Raw genomic sequence first — 21,975 nt, forward strand, 5'->3', positions numbered from 1 at the left:
GCAGAGCTGCTGGCAAAACGCACGAAAGTGCTGTTTGAATGAATGCTTACGAGCCTGCTGGTGCCCACCATCGCTCAGTCAGACTGCTCTATCAAATCATAGACTTAATTATAACATAATAACAGACAGAAATACAAGCCTTAGGTCATTAATATGGTCGAATCCGGAAACTATCATCTCGAAAACAAAACATTTATTCTTTCAGTGAAATACTGAACCGTTCCGTATTTTATCTAACGGGTGGCATCCATCAGTCTAAATATTCCTGTTACATTGCACAACCTTCAATGTTATGTCATAATTACGTAAAATTCTGGCAAATTAGTTCGCAATGAGCCAGGCGGACCAAACTGTTGCATATACCCTGACTCTGCGTGCAATGAACGCAAGAGAAGTGACACAATTTCACCTGGTTAATATTGCCTGCTAACCTGGATTTCTTTTAGCTAAATATGCAGGTTTAAAAATATATACTTCTGTGTATTGATTTTAAGAAAGGCATTGATGTTTATGGTTAGGTACACATTGGAGCAACGGCAGTCCTTTTTCGCAAATGCGCACTGCATCGATTATATGCAACGCAGGACACGCTATATAAACTAGTAATATCATCAACCATGTGTAGTTATAACTAGTGATTATGCAGGATCCAGTTGCAGAGGGAGGTGTTTAGTCCCAGGATCCTTAGTTTAGTGATGAGCTTTGAGGGCACTATGGTTTTGAACGCTGAGCTGTAGTCAATGAATAGCATTCTCATGTAGGTTATCCTTTTGTCCAGGTGGGAGAGGGCAGTGTGGAGTGCAATAGAGATGTCATCATCTGTGTAACTGTTTGAGCGGTATGCAAATTGGAGTGGGTCTATGGTTTCTGAGAAAATGGTGTTGATGTGAGCCATTACCAGCCTTTCAAAGCACTTCATGGCTACCGACGTGAGTGCTACGGGTCTGTAGTCATTTAGGCAGGTTACCGTACTGTTCTTGGGCACAGGTACTATGGTGGTCTGCTTGAAACATGTTGGTATTACAGACTCATTCAGGGACATGTTGAAAATGTCAGTGAAAACACCTGCCAGTTGGTCAGCACATGCCCGGAGCACACGTCCTGGTAATCTGTCTGTCCCAGCGGCCTTGTGAATGTTGACCTGTTTAAAGGTGTTACTCACGTCGGCTACGGAGAGCGTGATCACACTGTCATCCAGAACAGCTGATTCTCTCATGCATGCCTCAATTTTGCTTGTTTCGAAGTGAGCATAGAAGTAATTTAGCTCGTCTGGTAGGCTCATGTCACTGGGCAGCTCGCGGCTGTGCTTCCCTTTGTAGTCTGTAATAGTTTGCAGGCCCTGCCACATTCAACGAGCATCGGAGCCAGTGTAGTATGATTCAATCTTAGTCCTGTATTGGCACTTTGCCTGTTTGATGGTTTGTCGGAGGGCATAGCAGGATTTCTTATAAGCTTCCGGGTTAGAGTCCTGCACATTGAAAGCAGCAGCTCTACCCTTTAGCTCAGTATGAATGTTGCCTGTAATCTATGGCTTCTGGTTGGGGTATGTACGCACAGTCACTGTGGGGACGACGTCCTCGATGCACTTATTGATAAAGCCAGTGACTGATGTGGTGTACTCCTCAATGCCATCGGTAGAATCCCGTAATATATTCCAGTCTGTGCTAGCAGAATAGTCCTGTAGTTTAGCATCTGTTTAATCTGACCACTTTTTTTATAGACGGAGTCACTGGTGCTTCCTGCTTTACTTTTTGCTTGTAAGCAGGAATCAGGAGGATATAATTATGGTCAGATTTTCCAAATGGAGGGTGAGGGAGAGCTTTGTACGCGTCTCTGTGTGTGGAGTAAAGGGGATCTAGATTTTTTTCCCCCTCTGGTTGAACATTTAACATGCTGATAGAAATAAGGTAAAACTGATTTAAGTTTCCCTGCATTAAAGTCCCCAGACACAAGGAGGCCGCCTCTGGGTGAGCGGTTTCCTGTTTCTTATTTCCGTATAGAGCTGACTGAATGAATGCATATTCGCTTTTGCTTGAGATACGAAATACATATTGCTCCACTTTTCCTGAGACAAAAATAACATTTGGTGTATCATTATCCTGGAAGAAATACTTAATTCTGCAGGAGTTCATTTCATATTTGGCTACATGTAAGATGTTCTAGCCCTGTCAGTGTCCAGATTTCAGTTAGTATTCCATTAACCCATCTCAAGTTCAAAGGTGTCATTTTAGCTCTCATTTCAACTCTCTCATTTGTTGGCAAAGTAAACATGTTATAATGCAATATATTAGTCTCTCACAATATTAGTCTTTCACAATAAACAAGTAATTCACAATAATACTCAAAGTAGTTATAGTAATAGACATTCGCAACAGTGTTGTGGGTGTAGAGATGTGCAACGAGTCATCTTGTGACATCGTCATGGAGAGAATAGATACTTTATTGTCTGTTGGTTAGAACGGAAATATGTCTTCTGCTTTTCCCAACAGCCTGCAGTGCAGCACCCCTGGGTGGAGAAAAATTGTGGTCATAGAGTCATCCTGGGCAGAAACCATTGCAGTTATGCACCACACTCATTTATTGGTCCTGTAGAGCAGTGTTTCCTGGTACTAGAGTCGCAAATGGTTGCACATTTTAGTTTTTGCAATAGCACTACACACCTGATTCAAATGATCAAAGCTTGATACATTGATAATTTGAATCAGTTGTGCAGTCTTAGGACAAAAATAAGAATATGCACACATTTGGGTCCCCAGGACCAGGATTGAGAAACAGAGGTTGGCGAGAAAGACCAGCAACTGGAAGGTTGATGGTTTAAGACCCGGATTGGGGCAACACAAATATGGGAATGGAACTGAACTAGCAACTGGAAGGATGCTCGTCATTGATACCATGTATCATCTGCTACCATTGTGCCCATGAGCAAGGCATCAAACCCCCCAGACTTGCTCCCCATCTACTGGCAAGCTAGCTAGTTAGCTACTGGCAAGCTAGCTAGTTAGCTACTGGCAAGCTAGCTAGTTAGTTACTGGCTAGTTAGCTACTGGCTAGTTAGCTACTAGCAAGCTAGCTACTGGCTAGTTAGCTACTGGCTAGTTAGCTACTGGCTGGCAAGCTAGCTACTGGCTGGCTAGCTAGTTACTGGCTAGCTCGCTAGTTAGCTACTGGCTGGCTGGCTGGCTTGTTAGCTACTGGCAAGCTAGCTACTGGCTAGTTAGCTACTGGCTAGTTAGCTACTGGCAAGCTAGCCACTGGCTAGTTTGCTACTGCAAGCTAGCTACTGGCTGGCTAGCTAGCTAGTTGCTGGCTAGCTTGCTAGTTAGCTACTGGCTGTCTTGCTAGCTAGCTAGTTAGCTACTGGCTGACTGGCTGGCTAGTTAGCTAGCTAGAGATGTTACAGCAACCCACAATCAGATTTATTTTTAGTTTGACAAATAACGTTACCTGAAGTGAAATGTAGCCAGATCTTCATAGCAGTGATCCACACACGTTGTTCTGTTGTTTCAACGAACCTCAACAACACAGCACTCGATCCTTAGCTACACTTAGTAGCTAAAGCTAGCTAGTTAGCTACTGGCTAGCTAGCTAGTTAGCTAAACAACTTCTTGTTGTAGCTTTCCTTCAGACTAGATGCTTTGTGGCATATTGCTGCCTTTCACAGGTCGGAGTGCGAATTACAGATTTGGGACACATAAATATGGGATTGGCTAAGGGGAGCTAGCTGCAACTTGTTGATGGCGCTCACTAGTTTTAGTTACTAAGGGGCTCCCGAGTGGTGCAGCGTTCTAAGGCACTGCATCTCAGTGCAAGAGGCGGCACTACAGACCCTGGTTTGACTCTAGGCTGTATCACAACCGGCCGTGATTGGGTTACCCCATAGGGCGGCGCACAATTGGCCCAGCGTCGTCCGGGTTAGGGTTTGGCCGGGGTAGGCCGTCATTGTAAATAAGAATTTGTTCTTAACTGACTTGCCTAGTTAAATAAAGGTTAAATAAAATAAAAAATCTTACCCCATGCAACAGTAAATGGTCAGGGGCCAAGATTCAACATTTAACAGTTCTCAAATTTTTGTCAAAACAGGTCTATTAGATAGAACTATCACACATGTATTCCGTAATCAAAATGTTATTCTTGTTTACAGACTTTATAACAAAGATGCCGTGATTGAATTCCTTCTGGATAAATCCGCAGATAGACCCAACAGCGAGGTTGTATCACACCTTCGTGGCATTAAGGTATGGTAATTATCCGTGGTCTCACGGCCACACATATCATTTAGTGATGGGGGAAAAAATCTATACAGTTATCGCAATATTATTTTTTGATGATATTATATTGTTAATTGACTCTTAAGTATTGATTTGTAAAAAATAGTTTTTTATACTATATCTTGTTATACATCTTCTTTTGAAATAGCGAGCCAACATCTTTCCTATACTTTTATTTCCCTGATTGATCAGAACTCGTGCTCTCTTGTATTTCCGGAGCAGATATATAGTGAGCAATATGTTTGGAACATCACATTGCAATAAAATCTCTGTACCAAATTACAATACATATAGAATCGTGAGAATCGCAATACATATCGTATCATCACTTAAGTATCGTGATAATATCTTATTGTGAGGTCCCTGGCAGTTTCCAGCCCTAATATCATTGCATTATCTAAAGGGAATCAAATGAAATAATAACCCATAATATTATGGTGTGTGTGTCATTCCACAGGACATAAAGGAGCTGAACCTGACTGACAACCCAGCCTGGGAAGGCGAGAGGAGGAACACCAAAGGGGACCGCTATGAGGACATGCACTGTGCCATGTTCATCTGTCCTGTGGTGGGCCTGGAGATGAACGGCAAACATAGGTACTGTGTGCGTGCGTGTGCGTGCATGTCATTCCTCATGGATTTCTTCATCACTCTGAGGGACCTACCTAAATTTGTCCAATTAGTAAGGCTTGTTCTCCTTTGCAAAATGTTTTGCTACGGTGTGAACTAATGTATAGGACCCTAGATACTAGCATCTCGTCAACGTCTCACCATCTTATCAATGGGTTTCAATGAGAAGCATAGATGGGTGCAGTTTGGTCTCAGTGTCATCTCACAATGTCGGCATCTAACGGAGTACTGGCACTGAATCTAATGCAGTTGCCTCTAGCCGGAGTGTCAGCCTGACTTCACAATGACAGTAACGGAGTTGGCAAGAGCGCACACAGATCTGGGACCAGAGTCTGTGCAGTAGGACTCAGCGCTAAACTGTAGAGATGAGATTGAGTGATAACGTGAGCCACTCCACTATTTGAGCGTTGTCATTTTCTTTAATAATTTTTTTAAGGAGAATATAATTCTGAACTCCTTCTGGATAGGAATAGAAGGAAGGAGACGGGCAGGTAGACAGAGTAAAAGGGGATAATAGAGGTTTGTTGCATCACAACCTTAACCCTTGTGTGTGATCTTGTCTTTCAGGTTCTGTTTTCTGCGTACCTGTGGTTGTGTGTTTTCCGACCGGGCCCTGAAGGAAGTCAAGACTGAGATATGTCACAAGGTTGGTCAGACTGTATGTAGCATCCTCTCCAACAGGCTATCTGCTGTTCTGCAGTTGGTCGACGTTCAAGTTTTATTGTACAGTTTCTTGCAAGCTCTCGCCCAACAATGCAGTAACTCATTTCCATAGTACACATGAAAAGTAGAAGTAAGAAGAACACGAGTAAGTAGATAAGCTATATACAGAGTCAGTTCCAGGGTCAGTATCTATACCTTATTTACAATGTGCAGGTATACTGGAGTGGTAGGGGTAGATAGAGTGCCTTCAGAAAGTATTCACACCCCTTGACTTTTTCCACATTTTGTTGTTACAGCCTGAATTTAAAATGGATTCAATTGTGATTTATTTTTTGTCACTGGCCTACCCACTATACCCCATAATTTCAAAGTGGAATTATGTTTTTTGAAATATTTACAATTTAATAAAAAATGTGAAGCTGAAATGTTTTGAGTCAATAAGTATTCAACCCCTTTGTTTTGACAAGCCTAAATAAGTTCAGGAGTAAAAATGTGCTTCACATGTTGCATATAATTAAAATGCATCATACGGGGATACTTCCTGTATTTTGAAAGTTACATATCTTTCAAAACATTTAGGACTATGTCAACAATGGATAATGGACAAACAAATACCAAAATATTGTTTTTGGGTGGAGTTTTCCTTTAAGAAGTCACACAATAAGTTGCATGGACTCACTCTGTGTGCAATAATAGTGTTTACTATCAAAATAAAGAAAGTCGCACACTATGTATAATATTCTCCCAGCAAATGAATGGGTATTTACCAACGTTTCAGCATCACTGTGCCTTCCTCAGGGTAATGTCATGAATATATGAACCAGGTTAGGTGCAATTAGTGTAACCAATGACAGTAGTGAGGGGTGTGTCATAATGATTAAGTTAATAAAAATTAATTAGGGGAACTGTTAAACAGTATATGGCATATTAAATATATTATGCTATTATTATCATATAGAAACATAATGGAATATTGTGCATCAACATACATTATTGTTTCATTCAATTCACATAATCATTTCGTATTTCATTAAATTTTTGTTACATATAATTTTTTGGTTCAACCTTAATAATTTGATGATGCTCATTATATATTATGTGAAATTTAATGAAACAATAATGTATGTTCATTGTTTTTTATCTATAATAATAGTGTTTAACATGATTTTTGAATGACTACCTCATCACTGTACCCCACACATACAACTATCTGTGAGGTCCCTCAGTCGAGCAGTGATTTTCAAATACAGATTCAACCACAAAGACTAGGGAGGTTTTCCAAAGAAGGGCACCTACTGGTAGATGGGTAAAAAAAAAAAAAAAAAATGACATTGAATATCCTTTTGAGCAAGGTGAAGTCATTAATTACACTTTAGATGGTGTGTCAATATGCCTAGTCTCAGTTGCCGGAGAGGAAGGAAACCACTCAGGGATTTGACAATGAATCCAGTTGTGACTTTAAAACAGTTATAGAGTTTAATGGCTGTGGTAGGAGAAAACTGAGGAAGGATAAACAACATTGTAGATACTCCACAATATGTACTAACCTTATTGACAGAGTGAAAAGAAGGAAGTCTGTACAGAATTAAAAGAAAAAAATATAAAAAAATGCATCCTGTTTGCAACAAGGCACTAAAGTAATACTGCAAGAAATGTGGCAAAACAATTCACTTTTTGTCCTGAATACAAAGTGTTTTGTTTGGGACAAAAAATAGAACACATTACGGAGTACCACTCTCCATATTTTCAAGCGTAGTGGTGGCTGCATCATGTTATGGGTATGCTTGTAATCGTTAAGGACTGGGGAGTTATTCAGCGAAACAAATGGAGCTAAGCACATGCAAAATCCTAGAGGAATACCTGGTTCAGTCTGTTTTCCACCAGACACTGGGATATTAATTCACCATTTAGCAGGACAATAACCTAAAACGCAAGGCCAAATCTATACTGGAGTTGCTTACCAAGAAGACAGTGAATGTTCCTGAGTGGCTGAGTTACAGTTTTGACTTAAATCTGCATGAAAATCTATGGCAAGACCTGAAAATGGTTGTCCAGCAATGGACAAATCAACAATATATTTGACATGAAAAGAATAATGTGCAAATATTGTACAATCCAGGTGTGGAATGCTCTTAGACTTACCCAGAAAGACTCACAGCTGTAATCGCTGCCAAAGGGGATTCTAACATGTATTGAATACTTGTCTAATCAAGATATTTTTGTGTTTTATTTTTCATATATATATTTTAAATTTTGTCTTCCACTTTAACACTAGAGTATTTTGTGTAGATCGTTGACAAAAAATGACAAATCCATTTTAATCCCACTTTGTAACACAACAAAATTTGGAAGGGATGTGAATACTTTCTGAAGGCACTTGTATGAATAGGCACCAGGAAATATGATAAACAGACTAGCAGCAGTGTGTTTGATGATTGTATATGAGTCTGTTTGTGTAGAGTCAGAATGAAGTGTGTGTGTGTGTGTGTGAGTGAGTGGCCTTGTCCGATTACCCATACTTGCGTCCTAAATAGTACTTACTCAGGTGGTAAAACAGGACTCTGCTGCCTGCTTGTTTGTGTCCCGCTTGAGTATGTGACAAAAGAAAGATGAATAGTACAGTCGTGGCCAAAAGTTTTGAGAATTACACAAATATAAATTTTCACAAAGTTTGCTACTTCAGTGACTTTAGATATTTTTGTCAGATGTTACTATGGAATACTGAAGTATAATTACAAGCATTTCATAAGTGTCAAAGGCTTTTATTGACAATTACATGAAGTTGATGCAAAGAGTCAATATTTGCAGTGTTGACCCTTCTTTTTCAAGAACTCTGCAATCCGCCCTGGCATGCTGTCAATTAACTTCTGGGCCACATCCTGACTGATGGCAGCCCATTCTTGCATAATCAATGCTTGGAGTTTGTCAGAATTTGTGGGTTTTTGTTTGTCTACCCGCTTCTTGAGGATTGACCACAAGTTCTCAATGGGATTAAGGTCTGGGGAGTTTCCTGGCCATGGACACAAAATATCGATGTTTTGTTCCCCGAGCGACTTAGTTATCACTTTTGCCTTATGGCAAGGTGCTCCATCATGCTGGAAAAGGCATTGTTCGTCACCAAACTGTTCCTGGATGGTTGGGAGAAGTTGCTCTCGGAGGATGTGTTGGTACCATTCTTTATTCGTGGCTGTGTTCTTAGGCAAAATTGTGAATGAGCACACTCCCTTGGCTGAGAAGCAACCCCACACATGAATGGTCTCAGGATGCTTTACTGTTGGCATGACACAGGACTGATGGTAGCGCTCACCTTGTCTTCTCCGGACAAGCTTTTTTCCGGATGCCCCAAACAATCGGAAAGGGGATTCATCAGAGAAAATGACTTTACCCCAGTCCTCAGTAGTCCAATCCCTGTACCTTTTGCAAAATATCAGTCTGTCCCTGATGTTTTTCCTGGAGAGAAGTGGCTTCTTCTTCCTTCCTTCTTACAGTATTAGCAGCATAGCAAACAAGGGGACACTAAAAACGCAAGAAAAGCCCATTGGGTCTCTATTACCAGAATGCTAAAACAAATTGTACAAATTAATTGTGAAATCATATAGTTTTCACTCATCAGCATTTCACTAACATAAACTAATTGCTAAGACAGGCAAATCCAGCTCATGCCAAGAGTGAGCAAAGCTGTCATCAAGGAAAACGGTGGCTACTTTGAAGAAGCTAAAATATGAAATATATTTTGATTTGCTTAACACTTTGGTTACTACATGAATCCATATGTATTATTTCATTGTCTTCACTATTATTCTACAATGTAGAAAATTAAGAAAAACCCTTGAATGAGTAGGCGTTTCCAAACTTTTGACTGGTACTGTAGGCTAAGGCGTTTTTGGTCTGCTTAAAATAACGAGTATTTCATCATAAGCATATTATTTTTTACCCATACTGCATACATTTTTTCTCATAAAGTGTTTCTTGTTTTCTTGGCCGTTGTCAGAGCTTTTAAACAAAATATTTAACCATAGATTTTTTTTCTGAACTTGTCGGCATCGGGGACTCGGGATCTGGCTGCGTTTTTGACGTCATGTTAATCATGCCTTTTGATTTAAACATATGGATGTTAGGCTTCCTGTTTAATTATTTAATTCATGGATCAAGCATTTGCAGTCATTCTGATCTTGCTCCCAATGATCCGTGCTTTAATTTATTATGTTGCTGTCCGGCGATTAATCTGCCTATAACCAGCCTGAGTAGGCCTATAACTCCATTCCTATTCTATTCAGAGTTTGGAGAAATTAATTGAAATGAGCTATTATCAGGCTGGTTAATGCGATGCATGTCTGTTGAATTTGGAAAAATTCACCCAGCCCCATCTACTCAGCCAGTCAGGAGACGCTACTGTGTTGCTGCCGTGGCATACTACATACTTTTTACTAAACGTTATGTGCTAAATAGTATGCGATGATGTGTACATAGTATGCAGTTAAAGTATGTAGTACGCTAGTATGGGTATTCGGACACACCAGTGTGTAGAATCCTGTTTGTGTGCATAGACAGTCTGTGTAACCGTTTTGTTAGCTACAGTGGGCTCCAAAATTACTGGCACCCCTGACTGGCAATGCACAAACAATACTTAAAAAATATAAACAATATAACTATAGAGAGAAACTCAAAATACCAAAATGTGAAAAATACTGTACTTTATTAATGTTGGAAACCACCAAAATCATTTATTGATTTAATTAAAAATCAAGGTCCTCCAAATCAAGTTTCACAATTAATGGCATTTTTAAATATTATTGTAAATAACATCTACCAACATTAAACCAGGAATTAACTTCTACTTATTTAAGTTTATCTAAGTGTTAAGGAACTATATTGAGCCATTACATCACTTCCTGTTTCAATATGGTATAAAAATGAGGTAACAGGCATGCAATATCCCTTTGTCATCCAACACCATGAAGAAAAGAACTGGCAGTTCAAAAGAGACAGATGGTCGTAGACCTTTTATAAATCTGGTAATGGCTACAAGAAGATCCACAAACGATTGAATATATGACTGAGCACTGTCAGGGCAATTATTAATAAATTCAAAAGATATGGAACAATTGAAAACCTCACGGGTAGAGGACGCAAATGCATTTTGCCCGTCAGGATAGGGAGGAGGATCGTGAGAGAAGCAACAAAATCCCCAAGAATCACTGTGAAAGAATTGCAGGCCTTGGTGGCGTCTTGGGGTCACCAGGTTTCAAAAAGCACCATCAGACGCCACCTCCACAACCACAGGCTCTTTGGAAGGGTTGCCAGAAGAAAGCCCTTAATGACCCCAAGATACAGACGCAAGTGCTTGGAGTTTGCCAAACGTAATTTAAATTATGATTGGAAGAAGGTGCTCTGGTCAGATGAGACCAAAATTGAACGTTTTGGTCAGATACAGCATCGGCATGTTTGGCGTTGAAACAGAGATGCATACAAGGAGAGGCACCTCATACCCACGGTGAAATATGGTGTTGGGTCAGTGATGTTTTGGGGCTTTTTTAATTCCAGAGGTCCAGAGGCACTGGTTAAGATTGATGGCATAATGAATTCCACCAAGTATCAGGCAATTTTGGCTGACAATCTGGTTGCCTCTGCCAGAAGGCTGGGACTTGGCCGTATGTGGACTTTCCAACAAGACAATGACCCAAAACATACCTCAAGATCCACACAGAAATGGTTCTGTGACAACAAAATCAATGTTCTGCCATGGCCATCTCAGTCGCCAGACCTCAATCCAATCAAAAACCTGTGGGCTGAGTTTAAGAGGGCAGTTGATAAGCACAAACCCAAGAATGTGAAGGATCTTGAAAGGATCTGCATAGAGGAATGGTCCAAAATCCCTCCAAATGTGTTCCTTAACCTTGTCAAACATTACAGGAAAAGACCATGCTGTTATCCTTGCCAGAGGTGGTTGCACTAAGTACTAAATGAGGAGTGCCAATAATTATGAAACCTTGATTTTGGTGAAATGTATTTTATATTAAATAATTGAATGATTTTGGTGGGTTCCATTGAAACATTAATAAAGTACAGTATTTCTCACATGTTGGTATTTTGAGTTTATCTCTAATTATATTGTTTATATTTTTAAAGTATTGTTTGTGCATTGCCAGTCAGGGGTGCCAGTAATTTTAGAGCCCGCTGTATTTAACAGTCTTATGGCTTGGGAATAGAAGCTGTTCAGGAGCCTGTTGGTTTCAGACTTGTTGCTCTGGTAACGCTTGCTGCACAGAAGCAGAGAGAACATTCTATGGCTTGGGTGGCTGGGGTCTTTAACAATTTTCCAGGCCTTCCTTTCACACTCTCTGATATGGAGGTCCTGGATGGCAGGGTGCTCGGCCCCAGTGACGTACTGGCATTTGGATTTGACATGGGACTTCCCTTGCTGTGTTTTTTTCACAGTATTACTTCAGTGCCTTTGCATACAAGATGCATGGTTGGGAAAAAATCTATTCTGTATATTTGTATTCTTTTTTTTACTCTGTAATTTAGGTCATTATTGTGGAGTCACTACAATGTTGTTGATCCATCCTCAGTGTTCTCCCATCACAGCCATTGAACTCTGTAGCCAATAGCCCCATCGTAATATCCCTAAGCAGTTTCATTCCTGTCCTGCAGCTCAGTTCAGAAGGACGACTGTATCTTTGATGTGTCTGGGTGGTTTAATACCTAATCCATAGCATATCTATGAAGTTGATCATGCTTAAAGAGATATTCAGTGTCTGGTTTGTAATTGTTACCAATCACTGAACTTCTTTTGAGGCTTTCAAAAATCTCCCTGGTCTTTGTAGTTAAATCTGGCAATGAAATTCAATACTTGACTGAGGGACCTTACAGATGTTGTTTAAGGTACATGGACTCACACGAGTGAGTGAGTGAGTGAGTGAGTGAGTGAGTGAGTCCATGTAACTTATGTGATTTGTTTAGCCAAATTTGACTCTTGAACTAATTTAGGCTTGCCTAAACAATGGGCCTGTTTTTGTCAAAGCGTGCATAATGTGCATTAAGTTTGTCTGGTAGAGAGGCATTGTTGGGCAGATCCCAGCTGTGTCTTCCTTTGTAATCCGTAATGGACTGTAGCCCCTGCCACATGCAGCAGGCATCAGAGCCTGTGTAATAGGATTCCACTTTGAGCCTCTACTGTCCTTTTGCTTGTTTGATGGCTCTGCAGAGGTAGCAAGACTTCTTGTACTTGTTTGTGTCCTCAGCCGTAGCTTTGGAGTTGGCTGTGATACCTTTCCTTTACCTTAGCGCCAACCTCTGTGTTAATCCAGGGCTTTTGATTGGGGAAGCAGTGAATCATCACTGAGGGTACAATGTCGGCGATGCATTTCCTGATGAAGTCAGTCGGGGTCAGTCTGGCTCATGTTGGGTACCAGAGCTCTAGTTGTAGTGACATCTCAAGGATGATCAAAGGAAATTGGATGCACCTAATCTCAATTTGGTGTGTCAGAGCAAAGGGGTGTGACATGAATACCTGTGTAAATGAGATTTCTGTATTTTCAATACATTTGCTAACATTTCTGTAAACATGTTTTCACCTTGTCATGATGGGTTATTGTGTGTAGATGGGTGAGAGAAAAAAATCAAGGGCTATGAATAGTTTCTGAAGGCACTGTACTTAAAAAGTAGATACTAATATTCCAATGTATAAATAAAAAAACTTAAAGTAAATAGTTTCAACGGAATTGAAAAACCATCCCGTGGCTGCAGCGACCGTATTACTGCCACACCGGCGGTCACGAGTCATGAAGGCAGTCAAATTTTCATGTGACCGTTTAGTTACGGTAATTAGGCTTCTCCAAGTTCTGATGCTGCTGGTCAATAGTTGCCTACCAAACTTGCTAACTGCCTGGTACTCAGCACTCTATTGTCCCTCTAACCACTCTGACATCAATGCAAATGTGTTTGAAAATCAAACGCTTCATGAGAGCCCATGAGCTCAACGTTTCGCCACATTTCTATAGGCTATGCAATTTCGTGAGAAAACAGAGTGATGGCCTATATTAAAAAGAGGATCTCTTCAGTTTTCTATAGGCTAGGCTTACTATATTTATTTCTTAACTTTCCTAATACTAAGCAAATATTAAGCACATTGCTTATCTTTACAACAGGAGTATAGCCTACCTGGCTGGCATGAAAATGAACCACAGAAAAAGTGTCCTCTCTTCGCTATGACAGATGCAGAGATGACTTCCCCCCCCCCCTGATCCTGTTTCGAGACTGGTGCATGATAATGGTCCATTCTACATCAAAATGAATTTCACACATATATTATTTAGTATATGTAAAGACAAGATTAAATCAAGAATATTCTAATGGGTGACAATATTAGCCTAACACTTGTGAATGATATATTATCACTTGTGAATGATGCCCAGCTAAACGCAAGAAACAATGCCTTTTTTTGCGACTTTTTCTAAGCATAGTCGCACACCTCATGTAGCTTAGCCCATAGGCCTATATGTTTTGATAAGGTTTGTATCACAACTAAAGGGGCCAAATAACTTCTTAAAATTAAGCACATTAATCCACTTTACAAGGGGTGTAGAGCCTAACTGGCATACATAAGCAGCGCGTGAGTTTCAAGTTTGGGGAAGATAATTTTCACCATAAAAATGCACCTTTTTAATAAAAGCATTATATGCGTAATTGCATTTTTGGTCACTTTTGATAATGATGTTTTCCCGCTAATGGAACATTTGTGCTTAGCCATGTGCGCATTGCTGTGCTTATAATGTGAAGAAATAGCCTAATACTTAAAACATTTTAAGCTAAATGTTGTGATCTGCTGTGTCAGCCTCATTGCTTAAAAACATTTGTTTGATGCTAGTGGTTGTATTAATTTGGGATCTATCGCATCCCACAACTGTCCCAGACTATGTTTGGAAAATGTATTTCTCACACAGAATAGAATAGGTTGACTTTTGAAGCCTGTGAGAAAGACCCGATCACGTGATGGAGAGCCATGTGAGTGAGATGAAAGGTGCTTCGGGGCAGGCAGGCATGGATTTTTCTAGGGTGTATTATGGCCACACAAAGTGAATGCCACCGGGAAATCTGAGGCATTATCAAGTGCTTCTCATATTGTGAATGAGAGACTGACGAAGTGTGTACATCCTGCGCAAAAAACAAAGCAGAGCTCATGCCTTTCAATCAACTTTTTTCAAATCATCATTAGTCGCATCATGAAGCCTTACAATGTATTAAAAATCAAAACGTATAGCCCAACATTTGTAGAACAACATTAAGTTAACCTCTCTAGGGTACGTGAGAGGTTAGCGTCCCACCTCTTCAACAGCCAGTGAAACTGCAGGGCGCCAAATTCAAAACAACAGAAATCCCATAATTAAAATTCCTCAAACATACATGTATTTTACACCATTTTAGGGATACACTTGTTGTAAATCCAGCCACCGTGTCCGATTTCAAAAAGGCTTTACGACGAAAGCAAACCAAACGATTATGTTAGGTGAGTGCCTATTCACAGAATAACACAGCCATTTTTTCAGCCAAAGAGAGGATTCACAAAAAGCAGAAATATAGATATAATTAATCACTAACCTTTGATGATCTTCATCAGATGACACTCACAGGACTTCATGTTACACAATACATGTATGTTTTGTTCGGTAAAGTTCATATTTATATCCAAAAAATCTGAGTTTACATTGGCGCCTTACGTTCAGAAGTTCCGAAACATCCTTTGATTTTGCAGAGAGCCACATCAATTTACAGGAATACTCATAATAAACATTGCTAAGAGATACAACTGTTATGCATGGAATTTTAGATGCACTTCTCCTTAATGCAAAAAAGCAAAACCATGCAATAATCTGAGGTCGGCGCTCAGAGCCCAATCAAAACACAAATATAGCCATATTATGCAGTCAACAAAAGTCATAAAAGCATTAGAAATCTTCACTTACCTTTGCTGATCTTCGTCGGAATCCACTCCCAGGACTCCCACTTCCACAAGAAATGTTAGTTTTGTTCGGTAATGTCCATCATTTATGTCCAAATAGTTACTTTTGTTAGCGCGTTTGGTAAACAAATCCAAAGTCACGAAGCGCCTTCACTAAAAGCAGACGGAATGTCAAAAAGTTCCGTAACAGTCAGTAGAAACATGTCAAACGATGTATTGAATCAATCTTTAGGATGTTTTTAACATAATTCTTCAATATTGTTCCAACCGGAGAATTCCTTTGTCTTCAGAAAAGCAAATGGAACGGGAGCAAACTCTCATGTGAACGCGCATGGTCAGCTCGTGGCTGCTGGCAGACCTCTGACTAATTCCTGTCTCCTTCGGCCCCACTTCACAGTAGAGGCATCAGACAAGGTTCTAAAGACAGTTGACATCTAGTGGAAGCCTTAGGAAGTGCAACATTACCAATATCCCACTATCTTCAATAGGAGCTGAGTTGAAAATCGACCAACCTCAGATTTCACACTTCCTGGTTGGATTTTTCTCAGGTTTTTGCCTGCCATATGAGTTCTGTTATACTCACAGACATCATTCAAACAGTTTTAGAAACTTCAGAGTGTTTTCTATCCAAATCTACTAATAATATGCATATTCTAGCTTTTATGGCTTTGTAGCAGGCCGTTTACTCTGGGCATGCTTTTCATCCGGACGTGAAAGAAGTTAAATTAATAACTCTAAATTAAGCATATGGAGTACCTATTTCATTATTAACTGCTCAACACAGAATAGCTGCATGTGCGCATTCCCTCAAATCGCTTAGAGAAAATATCGCTTTGTTCAATTGTATTCTTCATACTATAAAATAATGTCACAGAATTCTAAGCAAATCTTGTCTGCGAAATGAACTAGTATATGCCACAGCCATATGGCATAGCCAGATAAGGAACTAACATAAGGAACTAAGGAACTTCCCGCTCAGCCCAGTCAAAACTGTTCGCTGCTCTGGCCCCCCAATGGTGGAACAAACTCCCTCACGACGCCAGGACAGCGGAGTCAATCACCACCTTCCGGAGACACCTGAAACCCCACCTCTTTAAGGAATACCTAGGATAGGATAAAGTAATCCTTCTCACTCCCCCCCCCCCTTAAAAGATTTAGATGCACTATTGTAAAGTGGCCGTTCCACTGGATGTCATAAGGTGAATGCACCAATTTGTAAGTCGCTCTGGATAAGAGCGTCTGCTAAATGACTTAAATGTAAATGTAAACATAAGGACAACTCAGAGTATGTTCTTCTGGAATAGACTACATTTTCTTCATATCATGTTTCTTTAGACCTGTCTAAAATAAATCATGGATTTTTTGTGGTGTAGGCTATATTACATGGATTTATTGTGAAGGTGTAGGCTATATTACATGGAATTATTGTGAAGGTGTAGGCTATATTACATGGAATTATTGTGAAGGTGTAGGCTCTATTACATGGATTTATTTGACTTTTTAAAATGTAGATGCTTCAGAGGTCTGCATCAATGACCGACAGTTATTTGCTTGACAATCACCGGCTGACGAAATTTGTGACCGCCAAAGCTCTACCCGTGGCTATTTCCAAATACCCCAGTGTACTGCCCAAGCCTACCCCTCACTTACACTACCCACTCCCCCAATGGTTTTCTTTGTTACACAAAACCTGCGGTTATAGTCAGTTATCTACTTCAGGTAGTTTGCTAATGGAGAGTGGTGCTGTTTGCGTGACTCTTCTACTGTAGATTACTCAACCTTTAGTACAGCTTGTTCTCTGCCGTGCCCTGCGGAATTTCTGTCAGATGGAGGTGGGGGGGGGGTTCTATCTGTGATCCATTTAGCTGTTTGTGCTCACTTGTGAATGATTAACTGTTTTTGACTTGTTTGATTCCATTGAGTTGGCCACATTTCTGTTGCTAATGCATCAATCATTTGCCTTGATATGAACATACAACTCTCCCTTTTTTGAGTTAACGTAATGATACAACGTGTTGTTTAGCCAAATAAGCAAATAAATGGCAGGAGCTACCGTTTCTGTATACCATGGTGCACATAGAAAAGTACCATGGTGTGTCATCCACCATGCCTGCCCCATAAAGCTGTGACCATGATCCCAAAGTTACCGACACCGACGTTGCCGTCCTCTTATTTTGTGTACTTCTGTAATTTCCTGCATTTTTTTTCTCTTCTACACAATGTTCCTGTAGGTGGTTCTTAAACCATTATTTGGTCCACAGTAATAGCCTATGCATTACGTTGATTCCTGCTATGAAAGCGTCTGCCTGTCTCTGTTTCTCAGTCGTCTGCTGTGTGAGCGAGCCACTCTTACTCCCTCTCCCCACTGTGTTCATGGAGGAGGGAGGGATGCATTCTGAGAAGAAAAAGCATATGACCATTGCTCAAAATGCAATTGTGTGAAAAATACAGTTTTCAAAGCAACTAGTGTTATAGTTATAAAGGAGTCTCACAGCTTTCTGTGAGTATATAATGTATTTCTCACCTTTAATATTGAGTTCATGGCATCACTTTACAAGTGGTAGGCTGTAAGTATGGCTTTGATGTGCACGCGGAGTAGTGCGCACCATTTGCAGTGAATAGGCCTACATCAAGTAGCCTAGGCCTAGCGCTGAAAAAGTCAATCCGCCATCGTTACCAAAAATGAAAAAAATCGAATGACTTTATTATTGAAATAGCATGGACGACCGAGGAAAAACAAATTGGTACAATTTAAGGCCATGTGGCAAACAATAATGCATGCACTAGGGATGGGGTTGTAAGCATGTGGGTCTGGGCAGAGGAGAGGTAGATGTAGTTTGTTGACGTCTGTAAGTCGTTTTTCGTATGCGTATGTTTGTTAATGGTGTAGGGGGTAAAAAAAAAATGCCTGGGAAAAACGTTTTTGTAGGACATTAGCCAACATTTACTCAATTATCCTACATGGTTATATAGCCACACTATCATATTTGGAGTTAGCAATCTACCTAAGTGTTTTGAGTTCCCACTTCCTGGTGGTGAACAATATCGCCTATAGGCCAATATACACAATAGATGCTGGCAAATTTCTCTGTAGAGCAAAAAAAAAATCTATTTTTAATTCTGTATCCTATTTTGACAGGTTGCACATCCAAAATATCATTCATGCATTCCCTGGATATGTTAGATGAAATGGTATTATTCAAAAGTAGGCCATCTTAGTTGTAAAGTAACCGTCCATTAATATCGTGTCAAATCAGCATCTAAAGTCCATTGCGCGAAAGATGGCGCTGTCGAGCAAGATGAAACCTCATTGAACAACCAAACACTGAGTCGACGCGCAGAGGATGGGTCCCTCAAGCAGAGAATGAGTTCCGCAAGCGCATAGACCAGTCCAGAGCAATGTTCCCTCAAAAAAAAATTCGTCACTCAGCAAATTTCAGGTCTGCTGAGCGCAAACTTGAACATTTGGAAAATTCGGTGCAACTTCCAGTGCGTGTTTACCGCACCGTTTGCCGTCATCATGTGTGGTGTTCAATGTAGGCCTACATTGCATGAGACGTTTGTCCTTCAGACAAGGAGGTGACTGAAAATGTTGTTGTGTTTGATGCAAGAAACCACTTTACAAAATAAAATGCATTAATATTCCCATACCATTATTACAGAGAATACTCACAACCGCTCATGCTATAAACACAATCCAGTTCAAAGCGAATGGCACCGATCCATATATGGCAATAGTTATTTGCATATAGGTCTACTGCAGCTCTGATTGGTTATGGTCTGTGTAGAGTCCTGGCTGAGTCGTGTATGTCAATGCAATAGAATCATACTTCGATGCGTTCTGCCGACAACAAAATCTTGCATACTAAGTCTTGCATAATTTGTTTTGTTTCAGTATGTTCTGTTGAATGTGGCTAATATTGCGATGATTCGATCACAATTCCCACAGAAGAGAAAGGTTGATTAGTGTTAACTAAGGGGGAAAACTCTAGAAAGTTGAGTGAAGTTCAATCTCGTGCTTCTCTGTGCGAGCTGATATTTCTTCTGTTCTGTAGTCCTGGGGGAGCTGCGTACCCGCGCGCACAGCTTAGAGGGGATATTGGTCGAGAGCGCAGAAATTTGTTGGAGAGAGCAGATGTTCCTCGAGTGGACATGCCGAACTTGAGAGCTGGCAAGTGTGAGTTTGGGCAAGCAGAACATCATTGGCGCAGATCAAAAAGAAGTATGTTTGAATCAAAAAATATAGAACCGTAAGCAAAGAAACATGATTCAAATGTGTATTTTTTTTTTATTTAAAAGCATCAAATTGTCCAACAATAGTCACATGTCTTTGTCAAGTTTTCACCACAGAGTTTCTAAACCATACTGTACTGTCTTCGTTTTAACTTTACATTTCTGATGTTGCTTTTTCAAGTCTTGACACCTTTTGGGTTTCAATTACTCTTTTTTCTCGATTGAACACCTTAAATTGGTCACTTTCATTGGAGTGATGGACGAACTAACAAATGCTTGCCATTTTTCAGTCCAGTGTTGTCATGTGATTGGTTGAGTCCTCTTGGGTGCATGATGTCAAACAGATGCGCTTCAGAGCCGTATGTTTAGCTTGCTAGCCAGCTTGAATAGTAAGCACTGAATGACTTGGAAAACCCAGCTTCAACTCATCCTCTGCACATTCTGCAATCTCGACTGGTCTGTGTGCTGGCGGGACTCATCCTCTGCTCGCTCAACCACATTCTGCGATCTCGACTGGTCTGTGTGCTGGCGGGACTCATCCTCTGCTTGCTCAACCACATTCTGAGCTCTCGACCGGTCTGTGTGCTAGCGGGACCCATCCTCTTCTTGCTGGACAACATTCTGAGCTCTCGACCGGCCTGTGTGCTCCTGGAACCCATCCTCTGCTCGCTTGACCATATTCTGCGCTCTTGACCGGTCTGTGTGCTCGCGGGACCCATCCTCTTCTTGCTCGACAACATTCTGAGCTCTCGACCGGCCTGTGTGCTCCTGGGACCCATCCTCTGCTCGCTCGACCACATTCTGCGCTCTTGGCCGGTCTGTGTGCTGGCGGGATCCATCTTCTGCTCACATGACCTATCTTCTGCACTTACAACACAGTGTTCGCTTGCTCAATGATGTGTCATCTTGCTCGACAGTGCCATCTTGCACGCAATGGACTTTAGAGGCTGATTTGACGCCATTCATTAAAACTTTCTTCAAATCTTTGTATTTATTGTTGTCGAGCAAAATACTTACATTAGTCACGATATTACTTTTTGTCCATATCACCCAGCTTTAGCACTTCCCCCAAAATAATATTTCATAATTTATCGCTGATTTTATCGTTACCGCAAGAAATGGGTACATTTATCGCTATATGTATTTTGTTTATATCGCCCAGTTCTACTTCTCCATCCACCATGCCTGCCCCATCCACCATGCCTGCCCCATCCACCATGCCTGCCCCATCCACCAAGCCTTCCGCCTGCCCCATACGCCATGCTTTCCCGATCTGCCATGCCTTCCGCCACGTCTGCCCCATCCCCCATGCTTGCCCCATCCCCCACACCTGCCCCATCCACCACGCCATCCGCCATGCCTGCCCCATACTCCATGCTTGCCCCATCCCCCACACCTGCCCCATCCACCACGCCATCCGCCATGCCTGCCCCATACTCCATGCTTGCCCCATCCCCCACACCTGCCCCATCCACCACGCCATCCGCCATGCCTGCCCCATACTCCATGCTTGCCCCATCCCCCACACCTGCCCCATCCACCACGCCATCCGCCATGCCTGCCCCATCCCCCATGCTTGCCCCATCCCCCATGCCTGCCCCATCCCCCATGCCTGCCCCATCCCCCATGCCTGCCCCATCCCCCATGCTTGCCCCATCCCCCACACCTGCCCCATCCACCACGCCATCCCCCATGCCTGCCCCATACTCCATGCTTGCCCCACTGTGTTCTCGCCTTTCATTGACGACATGTTCTATTTACGGTAAGAATGTGATAAGAGAAATAGGACATACAATACACAGGGAGTCCTATTGAGAAACAACAGATGGCCTTCGAAAATCTATGTGCTGTGAACGTACGACAGTAACCACGCTAGCGGTGCTTTAATGCTGAGCGCCCCTCGGTGTCATGGAAACCAGATAACCCCCAGATCTGTGCCTGTCATTATTCCCATGATGCCTCCTGCCAGCTGAGCGGAGGCTGAGCCAGCCTATATGAGGAAGCTGCCAGATGATGGGAAACAGATGCTGCTGTGGTATAAGCAGAGGGAGCAACACAACAGGTCACCTCTCTGACTCCAATGTTTAATTTATTCAAAACATTTGGGAATTTCAATGAATAGCTACACTTCCTTTACAGTGAACAAACAACACATTTTGGGTAAAAAATGTATGCTGTATGATTTCCATAAACAAAGCCCTTAATTACATTTACATTTAA

The 21,975-nt window shown here is 41.3% G+C and overlaps 1 protein-coding gene across 2 annotated transcripts in view; it reads left to right on the plus strand.

Moving 5' to 3' along the window:
* LOC139536292 (replication termination factor 2-like) overlaps nt 1-21,975 on the plus strand; it is a 59,549-nt gene that overhangs the window by 2,510 nt on the left and 35,064 nt on the right. For both annotated transcript variants that reach the window (XM_071336701.1, XM_071336702.1), the window contains exons 3-5: nt 4,142-4,235; nt 4,726-4,865; nt 5,466-5,544. In XM_071336701.1, coding sequence (XP_071192802.1) covers nt 4,142-4,235; nt 4,726-4,865; nt 5,466-5,544 — 313 coding nt within the window. The remainder of the gene's footprint in view (nt 1-4,141; nt 4,236-4,725; nt 4,866-5,465; nt 5,545-21,975) is intronic.

The sequence above is a fragment of the Salvelinus alpinus genome, chromosome 12, assembly GCF_045679555.1.
Source record: "Salvelinus alpinus chromosome 12, SLU_Salpinus.1, whole genome shotgun sequence".
Taxonomy (NCBI): domain Eukaryota; kingdom Metazoa; phylum Chordata; class Actinopteri; order Salmoniformes; family Salmonidae; genus Salvelinus; species Salvelinus alpinus.